The sequence below is a fragment of the Aricia agestis genome, chromosome 6 (genome assembly GCF_905147365.1).
Source record: "Aricia agestis chromosome 6, ilAriAges1.1, whole genome shotgun sequence".
NCBI lineage: Eukaryota > Metazoa > Arthropoda > Insecta > Lepidoptera > Lycaenidae > Aricia > Aricia agestis.
The window spans coordinates 4,081,349-4,098,035 of NC_056411.1; the positions used below are offsets into that span (position 1 = coordinate 4,081,349).

General features: G+C 36.4%; 1 protein-coding gene and 1 long non-coding RNA gene across 3 annotated transcripts in view; one reads left to right on the forward strand and one right to left on the reverse strand.

The window, feature by feature from the left end:
* On the forward strand, positions 1-12,332 carry LOC121727802 (mucin-1-like). Of its 2 annotated transcripts, XM_042115800.1 has the most exons (5): positions 1-352; positions 1,167-1,320; positions 2,884-2,955; positions 9,042-9,392; positions 12,260-12,332. In XM_042115800.1, exons 1-5 carry the CDS (start codon positions 272-274, stop codon positions 12,307-12,309), a joined length of 708 nt encoding a protein of 235 aa, XP_041971734.1. In that variant the 5' UTR covers positions 1-271; the 3' UTR covers positions 12,310-12,332. The 2 variants fall into 2 exon arrangements, with proteins under 2 accessions (XP_041971734.1, XP_041971735.1); XM_042115801.1 differs by lacking the exon at positions 2,884-2,955.
* LOC121727807 overlaps positions 6,197-16,687 on the reverse strand; it is a 22,356-nt gene continuing 11,865 nt past the window's right edge. Inside the window, exon 3 of the long non-coding RNA XR_006035725.1 lies at positions 6,197-6,319. This is a non-coding gene — a long non-coding RNA (uncharacterized LOC121727807). The remainder of the gene's footprint in view (positions 6,320-16,687) is intronic.

The following is a 16,687-nucleotide window of genomic DNA, read 5'->3' on the forward strand; positions in this document are numbered from 1 at the left end:
TGTCAACATTCAACAAATTTCCACAATAAAAAAGGGCCGTGCTGTGCTGTGCTGTGTTGTGTGAAATTTTTCTGTTGATTCCTAAACTAACGGTGCTTTTGTTCTTATATTGTAAGCTATTTATTTACGATTTGTTTCATATTTAAATTAAGGCTGAAGAGTGCAAAGTAATAACGTGACGACACCAATTGGTTTTCCTCTCAAGACGGTAAAACCCCACAGTGAGTCATAAGGATAGCTTGTGATTACAGCTTTATGTCGAGCTTATATTATGTTTGAATCGCATCGCGATGAAGATGAACTGAGGCACTATAGTTCAATGACTGACGATTACGAAGACGTGCGTTACCAGGTGAGTCATGTTACATGTATTATAAAAAAGACATTTCTTTATTCTTACTAGGTATATCACCCAGATTGCACTACAGACATTCTATACTTGTATGATGGAATATCACGTATCAAGATTTTGCTACGTGAGCAATATGAAATTCCAGTGGGTACTTCAAAAAATTGTATTGTAATCAATCTGTTACCTACGTCTGTTAATGTGATACTTTATAATATACAGTACAAATACTATAATATATTTACAAGGTCTATTCTTCAAATGAAACCTGTTGACAATGCAGTCACACTTCAAATTCAGATCTGGTTGTTGCACTTGAAAAATTACTTAGCCTTTTGTTTACATGTAAAAGATAGACTACAATATTATATTTTTAACTGACTTCCAAATAGTAGGAAATTATATTTTTTTTGTAACAAGTCATACTAGAAATAATAAATACAATATTAGAAGGGCTAAGAAAAATCTGCTTTTATATTTTTATACCTTGTGAATGCAGCTCTTTTGTATCTATTTCATTTGTGTCTGCATTATGAAGTCATATCATTTCTTTATTTCACAGTATGTTGTTTTCTTACTGAACCTTTGTATTAAGACTTTGATGTCAACAACGACACAACCCTGAAAGAAAATTGCCGTTAACTATAAATATAATATGTATTTCCATGAAGCTTCTGTGTGTGAATGCAAAAGTAATTGAAAAAAAATTAATAATAAATAAATATCCACAGCCGAACATATAACCTCCTTGTTTTTTGGAAGTCGGTTAATAACAGAAATTGAGTTTATCACTATATAAATATTGTTTTTTTTTCAGAAAAATCATTTTCAACACAACAGCTTCATGGGTCTGAGTTTTGGAGTGACTGTATTTTTTGTTATTGTGGGAGGTCTCATATTTTTGGGGATACTGCTATGCCTCTGTCGCTGCCAAAGAAGGAGACGTCAACAGGGTGGACAAATCTTATCACGTAAGTAACACACAATTTTCTGTTAGCCTTTTGTATCAGCATTCAGCAATACATAGACAATTTAGTCATTTGTATGTATGTGTGTACTGTGTACAAACCAAGTGTGTATAATATTTAGTATTTACTATTTGTGGAAACTGCACTTGATGTGTGTATGTATCATGTAAATGTATAATATGCTGACACTGAAACTAAAAAAATTAATATAAATTAGAGACATAAGGATGAAATGGGTAAATAACAAATTGAAAATGTTCTTTTTCTGCAAAAAATTGAGGTTTTAGGACCAGGAAAATGATTTTAAATCTCAAAAATATACATTAATAGTCAGATGATATACAAGGTAATTTACAAGGTTTGTTCTAATTTTAGGGGAGGATATGAATGATGTCCTTATGTTATAAAATGTTATCCATTTCATCAACTTATGTCATCAAAAATGTGTACTTATGTTTTGCCTCAGAAGTTGCTGTACCATTAAATAATTTAATTGGCCTCCTGTAAATGCTTTCCCAAGAGTTATTGTTTACTAATACTAATACATGTTTCTCTTAAGCTTTATACTATAGTATTTTTTTTAATATTTTAAATATTAGTACTCTGTTTTTTGTGAATTTTCTATTATTAGATACTACAGTAGGGCCTTGTTAATCCGGAGAGGCAAAAACACGACCCTTTTGCGGATTATTGAGACATCCGGATTATAGTATGCAATATTTAATGTTAATAAAACACAATATGTTTAACGTTAGTGTCTTTAATAAATGTTTTAATAGCAATGTCTAATATTTACATGGCGGCGCCATGATCTTAGCCAACGCGCTAAATTGTCACTGTACTGCGTATTAGGGTCAATTCAGACCGCAACGCGACAAGGCAAGGCGAGGCGCGGCGCGGCATGAATTTGTATGGATTTGACAGATTTCAATTGCGTGAGACGTCTTGCGAATCTGTCAAATAAATTTATACGTGGGAGAGCCATGCTTCGGCACGAATGGGCCGGCCGACCGGAGAAATACCACGTTCTCACAGAAAACCGGCGTGAAACAGCGCTTGCGCTGTGTTTCGCCGAGTGAGTGAGTTTACCGGAGGCCCAATCCCCTACCCTATTCCCTAACCTACCTCCCTATTCCCTTCCGTTCCCTTCCCATCCCTACCCTCCCCTATTACCCTATTCCCTCTTAAAAGGCCGGCAACGCGCCTGCAGCTCTTCTGATGCTGCGAGTGTCCATGGGCGACGGAAGTTGCTTTCCATCAGGTGACCCGTTTGCTCGTTTGCCCCCTTATTTCATTAAAAAAAAAAATCAATATAAAAGAAATGCATCTAAGCGTCGCGTTGCGGTCTGAATCAACCCTTCCACGAAAGGCGATAAACAAAAGACTGACGGCGCATTGGCTCATGACAACTGACAGCCCGCACCTACACTCGCCGGCCTCCCCCGCGAATCCCATTGCCCGGCCGGATTACAGCGATCACCGAACAAGCGGGAGTCCGGATTACCGAGGCCTTCCTGTAGTATGTATAGTTAAAGTACAGTTATTGAAATGAGTTGTATCACTCAGCGCCTACGCAGCCTGCGCTGAACACAAGCGCCCCTTATCCTCAGCAGATGTACACTCAACCGATATACAATGGTAAGAAGTAGCACTACCTTAGTAGATCTAGCTGCTTCATCATTTATCCTAAAGCTATACTTTGCTATTTAGAGTAGATTCATATTAATATTGGATTTCCTTTGAAAGTTGGATTGAATAATAACTTTTTACTTTTTTTGGTAGGCTAAAAACACGCACACTGTAAAACTTTATTCACTTTTTCAAGAATGAGATTATGTTTTTTGATTTCAGAATTGATGCTGGATTTTGAAATTTAATTTAGTTAGGGCCTGTTTCACCACTTTCTGATAAAGTGCCGAATAGGCTATTCACAACTTTTTTGACAGATTCTCCATACTTCATCTGTTAAGTTAAGTGGTGGATAGCCTATTCGGCACTTATCAGGAAGTGGTGAAACAGGTTACAGGCCCTTAAACTTTCTTTTCTGCATCCTGTAATCTTTTTTTGGTTGCTAACGATAAATTCTTATTTCTATCAAATATTACAAACAATTTTTCTTATCTTGTTTACCAAATAGCATACTATAAGATTGTTTTGTTTACTTTGATTAATTGTTGGAATTATGTTATAACCACTATGTTTGTAGGTGAAGCAGATAGATAGATGACAATCTATTTCTTATTATAAATTCTTCTGTTAAGGCCCTGTATTCCCAGAAACGAAAGATTTTCAAGATTTAAAAGTGACAGGAGACATAAAAATATAGTAATTTAAAGTCTGAAAAAAATATATGTGTTAGTTAAGGATCTAACACAGTGAAATTTATATTCCATTACACATTATCATGAACTTCACTCGATAGAAAAAAATCCCAAAGTTACCTCTTCTTTTAACGAAATTGCCTTACTATGTCCAAATTATTTGGAATTTTCAGATTTTTGAACTGAATTAACGACAAAGAATGTATCTACGGCGTTTCGTTTTTTTGACTCGATTTAATCTATACTAATATTATAATTCTGCAGAGTTTGTTAGTTTGTTTGTTTGAACGCGCTAATCTCAGGAACTACTGGTCCGATTTGAAAAATTCTTTCAGTGTTAGATAGCCCATTTATCGAGGAAGGCTATAGGCTATATTTTATCACGCTAAGACTAAAAAGAGCGAAGAAATAGAGGAAAATGTGGAAAAAACAGAAAATTATTTGAAAGGGCTTATTTGAACCCTCTAATCTCAGGAACTACTGGTCCGATTTGGAAAATTCTTTCAGTGTTGGATAGCCCAGTTATTGACAAAGGCTATAGGCTAAATTTTATTACGCTAAGACTAATATGTGCGAAGAAATAGAGGAAAATGTAAAAAAAAAATGGGGAAAATTATTTGAAAAGGCTTATTTGAACGCGCTAATCTCAGGAACTACAGATCCGATTTAAAAAATTCTTAAAATTTTAGATAGCCCAGTTATCAAGGAAGGCTATAGGTTATATTTTATCTAGCTAAGACTAATAGGAGCCAAGAAATAGAGGGAAAAAAAACGGGGGAAATTATTTAAAAGGGCTTATCTCACGAACTGTTTTTCACGAATTTTTTCTGTTATTTGGATCAGATAAGAAGTAGACCACGTGAAGGATCATAGGCTTATTTTTTTGTGGACTAATTATTTTTCTGTGAAATATCTAATTTACGCGGGCGAAGCCGCGCGGAACGTCTATAGATAATAAAATCGTAGGAAAATCAATTCTGTGCATTGAATATTTTTGTACAATAAATAATACTTGGGACATGATCTACAATGCTAACGCGGACGAAGTCGCGGGCAACAGCTAGTTGATGTATAAAATAACGGCGGTCAAAAAACTATAAAATTGCAGGCGCAAAGGCTCGGCTGGTACGCTTTCAGTCACACACTTTGCGCCTGCTATTTTATAGTTTTTTGACCGCCGTAATATTTTATACATCAATTAAATCGAGTCAAAAAAAAAAAAACGAAACGCCCTAGATATATTCTTTGTCTTTAATTATGTGAGTGTATATCAGACTTTAACCAAATGTACCTTTATGTCCTTTCCTTTAAAATAACAGTTATTAAGAGCCCGTACTATCTTTTTTACTGCTCTCTTCACACTCACGCCCGTCTTTCATATGCCAGGTGAAAAAGGACGATCGCCAAGTTAGCGGGCAGTTATAGGTTTTCTGGTTTTTAAAGGGTTTTTTATATGAAAGTGGTAAAAAGTAATTCCAACATTGTATAGACGACTTTCTCAACAGTACATTGTATTTTTTCATACCGTTAAGACGTCAATACAATCCATAAACAGAAGATATTCTAAACCTTTTACAGCAAAAATCACAAAACTGTCGCGGGTTTGAGTTGGATTATTTAAAGATACTTAAAAAAAATAAAAAATCTATCTGCAACATTAGATTATAATTGAAATGATCTTACATGTTGTGCATTAAAACTTATAGAAATACTGTATTTTAACTGTTAAATCACGTCTGTAAAATGAGCGAAATCGGCAAAATTTCGTATACGGACTCTTAATAATAATTCAAAAAGGTGGCCACGGGACAATTATCGTAACGATTTATCTCCTCGATGTTAAAATCGAACGACAAATTGTACGTGTGTAGCAATATCTCAAACGATTTTACGTTCAAAAGATCGATTGGACGATTTTCTTGACGATCGATCGAAACGACAAATTGCCCCGCGTATGGGCACCTTTAGACTTACCAATTTTGTGGTTTTGGCATGTTTTTCAATATCCTTATAAGTACAAAGTTTCTTATGTAATGTATAACCAAGCTTTTTTAATCGCATGATCTTTTTAGAAGTATTTTTCTTGCGTATTAACTTAAATATAAAATCACAATATATTATGTCTGAGTGTTAATATTGAAATATGCCTCTTTTTGGCCCAAGGCCGACTGCAAACACACTATTTTTAAAGCAAACCATAGATTAAAAGTACATAGAAATGAGGAAGTGAAATGACTTCAAATACTAACTGTATGACGCTTTAGACCAAAATGAACACATTATTTGGTGCAAAACTTACTTTCCCAAACTTATAAAAAACAAAAGCCCCTAGCCAAGACATTACACAAGTCGAACGTCAACTTTATACAATCGAACGCTTAAAATATGTCAATTTCCCTACATTTTTATCGGTGATTCTATAAAGAAGCGATAAAGAAAACGTCTTGGCTAAAGGGCCAGAGGTATATGTACTTAAAAATAACGCCGGGTTATTTGTAAGTTTGGGAAAATCAGTCGTTGGCTCTTGCCAACGACTTTTTTTTCCTATCGGTAGTAAAATACGAGGGCTGTTTGAAACGTTCTCGGTCTAACATACTTCTGCGTGTCTTACAAGCGTATAACTTATACCATGTATAGGGCCAATAATAACTAGATTAAAACCTACGCCTTTTGTAAATTGCCTACTGCCAAGTCAGCAGAAATTTGAAGTCGCGCGTATTCAAACTGCAGTTGCGCTATTAAGGAGTGAGCACTCTGAGACGGGCCGTGCCGGGGCTCAGCGTGCCGGGGCTCATCGCAAAAATCCGCCTCCATACAATTTGTATGGAAGCGGAAATCCGCTGCGCCCCGACATAGTGTGCGGTACGCGCATCCGCAAAGTCTAATAAAATTGAATTGTGAACACGGAATCAGTCTTTGTCATTTTCAACAAGTTTTCCATGTCTAAAATTAAAAAAACAATGTTGTAATCTCGGAATAAATAAATTGATAAAATAAAGAAAGATAAACAAGCTTTTAAAAAATAGCATTACTTTTGTTTAATAATATCGTAAAGATAAAAATAAATGTCTTTGAAAAACCGGTGCCGCGTTTTCCGACAAAATTTGAAGTATCAGGCAGCTCGAAAGTCAAATTGATTTTTAAAAAATATTTTGTACTTACTAAAAAGATTCAAATTATATTCATTTTATTTTATAATGTTCATCATTCATCATCATATCAGCCTATAGTCGTCCACTGCTGGACATAGGCCTCTCTCAATGAACGCCAAGATCACCGATCTCCTGCTACTCGCATCCAACATGGGCCTGCAACTAAGCGGAGATCGTCGTCCCACCTAGTTGGAGGTCGACCTACACCCCGATTTTATAATGTTAACTCATTCATTAGTTTAATTTTTCTTTCTCTCTTTTAATGAGGGTGGAAAATTGAGCTATAAAGAAATTTTCTTGAAAAAGTGGGTGCTACAGATTAAGGCCACAATTTTTTGTTAAGGAATAAACTCTACTAAATTACTGTTACATTCTAAAATAACAGTACATTTTAAAAGGGAAATAGTAATTTATTAGGTCTTTACCAAAAAAAAAAATGTGCAGTAGGGCCCTACGACATTAGGACTACTACCTATATTTTGTAATAAAATATTGCCTCATATTTTTTCAACTCTTGTCTCTGGGACTCAGCTGATCTCAGACTGGCCGTTTAAGCATTGTCTAATAGTATCTAAAATTAAATAAAAAAAACAATAATCCATTTTCAATTTCTCAACTTGTTGTCAGCAGACTGTCATTTTTCCTAGTAGTAGTGTCGTAGTGTGTGTAACGTTTTATTTGTTAAAAATATATATGATAAAAGCATAATTTTAAAATAATATTAGCTCGATGCACTCCTTCACCATATAAACTATAACTGTGCGAAATTTCATGCACCTACGTTTCCCCATTTTTCGTAAAAAGGGTTACAAAGTTTTTCTCTCACGTATTGATATATAGATACGTAAAATAAATTTCACTATCGAAAAATTTGGGCTTGGGTTTCAGTATTACATTACATTTCTCAAATCTAAATTACGGTTACCAGGGACGGAGATATTCACATTACAACGCGACGTAGTCGATCTCGGTGATCATTTTGTAAGACTTTTTTAGTTAACTTTTTTAGTCATTAAAATTTATTGTAATTTGAATTTTAAAGGCATATCTTCTAGTTAAGGACTGAATTTAAAATTGAAAAATCATCTTAAATTATTTCATTGGAAAAAATCGACTTTTAACGTTGTTGAAAAGGAAGATCTTCCGACCGAGCGAAATAGCATGCTCGGTCAGGCCGAAACCCACTGACGTCATTTCAGACGTTGTATATCTTGCCGTTCTCAGAAACTTCGATAGCGCGATGCAGAAATGTTAGGCGAATTGTGGGTACCGCCACATCACTCCCCCCCCGAAGACCTGTGGTATTCTTCGATGCGCTTGTGTTGTCAGGTGTGGGCCGAAGCTACGCGTGCAATGACCAGTACAGCTAAAATGGTCGCTTTGAAGAATCATGATATGAATCATAATATGATTCATTTTTCTAAAATCGCAAAATGCAACTCTGCTTGCAATTCATTTCTGTATTTTTATACTGATTTGACATTTGTCAGTTTGACAGTTTTAACAATTTATTTGCTGAATTGATTGATTGGAATTGCTAAATGTGGCCATTTTAGCCCCGCAGGAGAGTGACCCCGTGCTCTGCTTGTTGACCGGTCGTTGTAGCCTATGGCTGCCCCGTTCAAGCCAGACACGGCTTATGGTCAAGGCGACCCGGCTATGCTCGATGTCTGCTGACGTGGTGCGGGAGGGGCGGGGAGTGTTGATGATGATTGATGTCCAGAAGTGGTCACCAATTTAACGTTGTTAGTGGCGGCCGAAAAGGAAGATCTTCCGACCGAGCGAGATAGCATGCTCGGTCAGGCCGAAGCCCACTGACGTCATTTCAGACGTTGTATATATCTTGCCGTTCTCCGAAACTTCGATAGCGCGATGCAGGAATGTTAGGCGAATTGTGGGTACCGCCACAGACTCAAAGCCGAGGACTTATCATACAGCCCTAGTTATAGCTTTGAAAGTAGAGTAAATATTACTTTAATAATTCCCTTAACAAGCAGTTTAAAGGTACCTACGCGTCCATCGGATCGGAATCGGAGCGCACGCAGCGGACGGATTTGTTGCTTTGTATTGATTTCAATCGTACTGCGTGCACTGAAATGTCATTTCTGCGCCTCACAAATTATAAATGACTACGCACCTTCCGCACCGTACGCCCCGATTCCGACCCGGTGGTCGCGCTTTAAGAGTAGTCAACGTATTCAATCCTAAAAAATAGGTAGTCAATGTAAAATAACCTAAAATTTTATTTCAGCACCACCGCCTGTGCCGCCTGCACCAAATAATACGTATCCGGCAGCAGCATATCCGAGTTACCCCAACACCGGGGGCTCGCCATATCCCACGAATACTCCGTACCCAGTCGCGTCACAGTACCAGGCATCGGCGGCACCTTACCCGGGTGCTGCGTCCTACCCGGCTACAGGGGCCCCGTATCCGGCTGGGGCCCCGTATCCGGCTGGGGCCCCGTATCCGACTGGGGCCCCGTATCCGGCAGCTGGGGCACCGTATCCAACCGCGGCCCCCTATCCGACTGGGGCCCCGGGCGGAGCGTATTCGGCGCCGTTCCCGCAACCGACGGCACCCAGCGCCCCTGAAGCTAGCGGTAAGTTTTTCTTTAACAAGCAACTCCGATTATCGCGCGGGGACCAACCGTTTTTTCTATGACCTTTCCTATCTGTTGAAGTATCTCCATACTACATCTAAATCGGTACAGCCGTTAGATAATCACGAGGTTACAGACAGACTGACTATCGCATTCATAATATTAGTAAGGATAGTTGGGACAAAATAGTGTTTTTGATTTAACCCTAATAGGGATAGTATTTATCATGCGCCTTCACAAATTATTTTGCGTCACAGGGAAATGATGTGACAGAAAACATAATAATATAATACTTGTGAGTCATTTCATGTTTCATCATATTATGAAATTCAAAATAATATTATCGTAGCAACCGGAATGGTTGCATTTAGGCTTGATGATAAAACCTTATCATATTTTGTTCTCAATACACAAACTTTTACTTACAAACTTTTTTGGTGACGGAAAGATTTAGGTAGCCCGTTTAAGAAGTGTTGCCAGACCTACAAAAAGAGAATGTTTTAATATCTTTGAAAGAATTGTCAACGTTGCGTCGACGCAGCGTTGCCGTTTGACGCATAGCCGGCCACACGGGCGCTGCGTCATCGCAGCGTTATTACGAAGCAGTCTTAACGTCAACACCCCCTCCCGCTTCGTTTCGGGGGCTGCTGTCCGTCATATGTGCGTTGCGACGACGCAACACGCTGTATGGACTGGCTCTTAGGCATTAAATTTGAACCTATAATCAAGGCTACCCAAACTTAGTACTCTGACAATATATATTTCAAAGTCAACGACTAGCACCTAAATCTCATTAGTCATTACTAAACCTTAAGCACTTGAAACTCAACATCAAGGACGTTTTTGTGTAACTAATTCTTATCTAAAACACACTGTGTTATTGTTATCAAATGACGCAGGAAAACTATGATTATCATCTCAATGACTATACATTCTACTTTTTACAACACAAAAAATGTTAGTGGAACCCGTACTTTCTTGGAACCCCTTGATTCCGTGGAGCACACTTTGAGAATCTCCGGTACAATTTATTGTTGTAAATAAACTCTCTATTTAATATATTAAATAGTAATTAGCCCTTTTGCTACTACTAGAACAAACATATCTATATCAGGTCCTAGAGTCCCCACAAGAACTGAGTTATAAAAACCCACTTTTACATATTTTTTTATCTTCATGACTCTAACCCTGTAGCACAGGGTAAAAATTTTATATTAAGACTAGCTGTCCCGGTGAACTTCGTGTCACTTTAAAACCTTCCCTGGACTTTTGCGAATATTTTAAGACTAAAATTAGCCCAATCCGTTCAGCCGTTTTCGAGTTTTAGCGTTACCAACACAATTGAAAATCCATTTTTATTTTATGTTATGATTAGATTAAAATATTACAATCGAGGTACTGTTGTACAGTGTACTAGGGCGCCGGCCTAACGTGTGATTTGGGCTTGTCTCATTTTGAGCTCGATAGATATTATAATTTTTCTTAAAATGACACTGAGTACGTTCAAAATTCAAGTCCTTCTTTTTAAAGAAACGCTCAGGTTATTTTTACCTTTCTTCAAGCCCTTTACTCTCGAGTCTCGACACGATCGAGAAACGAATCAGTTCGATATCAAAACTCAAAAGTCTTTTTTTTCTTCAGCGTCAACATTCAGAAAGTGTTTTTTTTTAAACACTTTCTGAACGTTGACGCTACTGGTGCCTACCACCGGTTCGGGAAGTAACCCGGCGAGAAGAACCGGCGTAAGAAACTTGCAACACTGATCATAATATCAACATGTTTTCCTAATCTTTACATTTACACTACTAATTCATGAAAAGACATCTCTTACGAATAATAATACCCTTGACTCTTTGACTATATTATGGTTGATATTGTTATCTGTTATCCAGTCTTCTTAGGGCTTGCGCCTCCGGGCTGGAATACTCCAGGTTAGTTCCATTCCAGAAGGCACAAAAATGCACTGCATGTTCTAGAATTTTATGAATAGATGGTAAATGTGCACTGAATTATTGTCAACCTTGCGCCAGTCTTGGTTATTGTGAAATCGTGCTGTCCAGGGTCGTAGCTACCGCTGAATATCACGTATGAATTATACGAGGCCCCCGAGCCGCAAGGGCCTCCAACGTGCGTTAGAAAAAAATAATATAAACTTTCCATTTCTTTCATTAAATTCACAAAATATGAGAAAAGTAAAAAGGCAACCACTCCTAAAGGCTCACAAACAAAATGTTATATGGGGCTCCGCTGAGGCACGCTACGCTTTTGGTGTTGGCTCTCTCGTTCTTTGTAGTTATGAAAGAGATGGCATGATATTTTGACAACCTAGGTCCAAGACTGACGCATGTAGAGTCCCTTTCCTTTAGTATTAAAACGTATATTCGTAATAAAGATGACGAAAACACTCCCAAACAAAATATAGTTATGAATATTTGAGATTGTGAGTGTTGTTAGAATATTGTGTATGTTTAAATTTCAACAGAACAAACAATAATGTTTAAACAATAAATCGTGTTGTGGAATGTCGCTTGAAATGTTTTGTGTTTAGAAAACATTAAAAGTTAAAACATGTGATTTATTATTAAGGCTCTTTTATATGTATCTTTTCCTTACAAGTTACATCCGCTAGAAATTTAAAATTAATAGAGCTAGAGCTACCCTAGACACAAAGGAGTAGGCAAAGCGACAAATTGAAAAAAGAAAATCTGTCATTTTGTCTGCATATAAATTATTGTTAGTTTTTTGTTTCTTCACATTTCTACTTAGTCATGCTAAATCTTCTTAGGTTAATTGTAACATATCATAATAATATGATATTGTATTATATGTATATTACTTTAAATAATAATGATTTAATATTGTTTCAGCGATGCCACCGAGTTACGACCAGGCTGTGAATATGAACAAGTCACATTAGTCCACGACGTGCTACGAATCTAAATACCTATACTGTTCAAGCCCAATTTAATCTTAACGTAAACAAAATAATAAGTCCTATTAAATTATAGCATCACTTGTTAGGAAGTGACGATAATCCAGTCGCAAATAGCGTAGAATTTCATACGTATTGTTTGTTGTTTATCTCTTTCAATTGCCCGAAAATATTGCTATCTCGTTTCTACTGATAAGCGAGTGAAAAACCCAAGTAGCGACCTCTAAAACTTCTGCGATTGTGATAATCTTTGCTTACGTTAAGGCTGAATTTATATGTGGGATCTATCAGACATGGAGCGGTCACGTTCTCTGTGTTTTATTACGTTGTATAGAGAAAAAGGGGCGTTCTGACCGCGTCAGAATTCCTCCAGTGTGACTGACCGCTCGAACGTAGAATGCGAACGCAGAACGCTTGAACGCGTGACCGCTCTCTGTCTGATGCGCCCGAACGCCCGAACGCGCGGTTAGGCGGATAATTCGCGAAATCAACCAAACCGCGCGTTCACGCCGCCGTATATAAATCCAGACTAAGATCTAAATGTCTGGATGAAATAGTATGATTGTAATTTGTATACAGATCTCACCTCCGTTCTTCCACAATGATTTGCTCCAAGACTGTCCATAGTTTTCTTGTCATGACTGTCAGTGGTTATTTCAATACCAAACATTTCTAAAAGTATAAAATGTAGTGTTTTAAGACCCATTCGATTTTTATTATTAAGTAATTATTATGATTTGTCATGTAAGAAAATGGTGAAGTCTGAAAATACTATCAGAAAAATTGATTCATAGGCTAGACCTACGTTATTTTGTCGGGTTATGTCAAGATGATGTTAGTCGTTAGTCATGATTATCGTCTGACATAACCCGATCGAATTGCGTAGCATATGAATAAATTTCTCTGATGGCACAAATAGTATGAATTGACCACTGGCAGCTTATGATATAGTATACACTTTTGTACGCATACATTGAAATACAGTAAGGAATAGTACAATATTAAGTTACTATTAAGTTACTGTGATAATTGTTATGTGAATTATATATTTAATTATATTATTTGAATAACATTAAAGGCTTATTTAATAAAAATATTTGCTATATCTTTGTCTTTGTCAGTCAAATGGCTTTTCCAATAAGTAAGATAAAGCTAGCAACTAGTAAATATTTTTATAAATAAGAGGGTAAGAGACTTATAGACTAGCCAACATGTAAAAGGCTATAGTTTTTAGTGCACTATAATACTTACAGGCATTTTTTTACTATCTGAAAATGAGATTAATAATCCAGGGTATTTTTTTTGTATTCGAATTATGTTTTCCCTTTTTGTGGAGTGAAGCTATGGTTCCTTTATACTTTTCATAATCTAAGTCTTTTTGCATTTGATGTTATGTATGTTGAATGTTGTTGGGCGAATAAAGATAATACTTAACATAATTTATATCTACTTATGACATGCCGTATTAGGATAAAAAAAAGTTATTTTTTTTGTATTTTGATGACTAATACCTAATTTGTTTATTACTCATATTTTTTGTCTGTGGTCATAAAATAGATAGTCAGTAGATAGTCTATTTTTTGTCAATGGTCAGTGTCCTCCATTATGGGTGTGTTCCGAAATATAGCCCAGTATATTAAATTGTTACTGCTATACTGTTGATTTGTTCCGAAATAAATGAGAGTACATTGATGTGTATCTTACATGCAATACTAGTACAATTTAATGTGTAATATATACAATAACGACACACTTGTCTCAACCAACGCCTCTTGAAACCGACGTCATAAGCACTGGCCAGAATACTGGGTTATATTTCGGAACTTACCCTATATTACAAATCCGCGGCCATTTCGTATTTAAAGAGAACTGCTCAGAGTTTACCCTCGCTGTAACTAGGTGCTATGTCTGTAGCCACGTGTCCCAATATATTATAAACTGTTAATAACTAGTCCTTCGTTGGATAGAGAGAAATTCAGACACTATTTATTGAACGGGGAACGTGCGCAATGAATCTAAAGCGACTTGCTGCCACCTATAGTTTCTACACAGTCCTTAGACTCGATTTATATGAGTCCGGTCGAACGCGCGGATTGGCGGCTACATCGCGAGATCACAAGCAATTGGGATTGTCCATTTTCTTTTAAATAGTGCCCATTACAAAAATATTTCGAGGAATAAGGTCAGTGATCGTTATTCTATATATAAACTAAAAAATACCCATTAGTTACTTATATTTTTAAACAAATATGTTTAACCCTACTTTGACCTTTAATGTCGTCATCACTGGAAGGCATAAAGTTACCAGTACAAATATTTCGTTTGAATTTAAAGATAAGTCAGTGTCCGAATTTCTTTTTATCATACGACCCCCGCGTTCCACTTGACGTTAAAAACGATCAAAACCCTCAAAATAGGAGACATTTTGAGCGTTTTGATCGTTTTTAACGTCAAGTGGAACGCGGGGACATAGATTTCTTATGCATAAAAAATAGAAACCAGAAAAACCTTAAGTGCCATAAGTTATACTAGATGGCGCTGTCGTCGAAATATTTCAAAAACTGGAAGAATTGTTTTTTTTTTTTATGTTCACGTGTATATTTGAATAAATTTATATTTAAATGGTCTTTCTGATCTCTATTGTTTATGATCTTAGAAGTTAGCCAACTTGAATTCCGTCATTGGCAGTAGTGAGTTACGGCCGTTCCCAATATTTGATCTATCTCTGGTTTTGCCCTACTAGAGATAGGAATAGCTCATAATTGACATAAAATATATGTCTCTAATGTCTAATGTGAGCTATTCCTATCTCTAGTAGGGAACGAATCGAAACCAGAGATAGATCAAATATTGGGAACGGCCGTTACACAACCAAATTATTTTTTATCTGCCCTAGCCTAGGTGTTACGTAGAAAGTTATAAAAACGGAATGACACAAACTGAACATAATATAGTGTAATAAGTTGGAAGATTGCTACAAATATTTCGTCCATGTTTATTTTCGGTTCCGAACTATTTTTTAAGGTTACACATTTGACTTAATTTGTATTGGCTATCCTCTAGTCTAGTGGAAACATCTTAGTACTAAATTCACTAAAAAACTCAAAAGCAGTAACACGAATCCGTGAGTGAAATATAAACCTCTTTTTAGAAGATTTAAATAAGGGTTTATACAGACATAAAATCTTGTAAAATTTTATTGTAGTCTAAATTATCATAGTGTGTCGTTCCTTCAAAACTATAAAAAAATTACGAGACTCCGTCTCGCTCAAACTAACGATTTTATCTATTGTAGTGATTATTATGAATTGAACTATGTAAAATGTAAATATAATGATAATGTTATTTACTTGGGTTTTTTATTTCTACCCACCAAAACATGTTTTCCCTTAATCAAGATGACAAGACTGGGCATAAAATTTCATACTTTTGTCATTTTATATGAAACTAGATGACGCCTGCAACTCCTTTAGGCTAAAATTCATTTACCGCGCGGGAACCGTACATTATTTCGGGATATAAACCTATGTCCTTTCCCAGCATGGGCGCCGGCAGGGTGGTGCCAGGTGGACGGTGGTGCACTTGCACTCCTTGGGAATCTCGGGATCAACAGGAATTATTGAAATAAAAAGCCGTCTATTGAAAATAATTTTTTATATACATAATTTTCGTAGAATGGTGCTAATGTTTCGGCACTAAATGTATTTTGACGAAAATAGTCACTGTTGTTCGTAAAAAGAAAAGATTCTTTCTTTTCTATCTAAAATCTGCACCCCTTAGAAATAATTTCTGCCGGCGCCCATGTTTCCCAGGACCCGAAAGTACCTCCATGCCAAATTTCAGCATAATCGTTTCAGCGGTTTTGGCGTGATGAGGTAACAGACAGACAGACACACTTTCGCATTTATAATTTAAGTATGGTATAATGTTATGAATATGGCTAAACGTATAAGCCTTAGGTAATACCAAACTTCATGGCATAGGAAGACTAAAATGCATTCGCTGCTGCGTAAGTGGGGTCTCACTTTTATCCTATTTTACACATGAAGGCGTAAATAAAATTATTTTGAAAAATTAAATATTGTCACTACAGTGACGAAAATAGATAGTATTTTTAAAAAGAAATAAATATATAAATATAATTCATTACGTTGTATTATTTATGCCTTTCAGATTTAATCAGTTACACTGCCTCACTAATCTCGTGCATTTTGCCGTGTGCGGTGTAGCTAATCAATTTTACGCACGTGCATTTCCCGCGATTTTACCCATATAACCCTTCCTGGCAGTCGGGTAAAAAGAGGATTGGATAGTTTGTTTGCGTCTTTTTAGTGTCAAATAGGTTCTCAAACTTATATAGCAA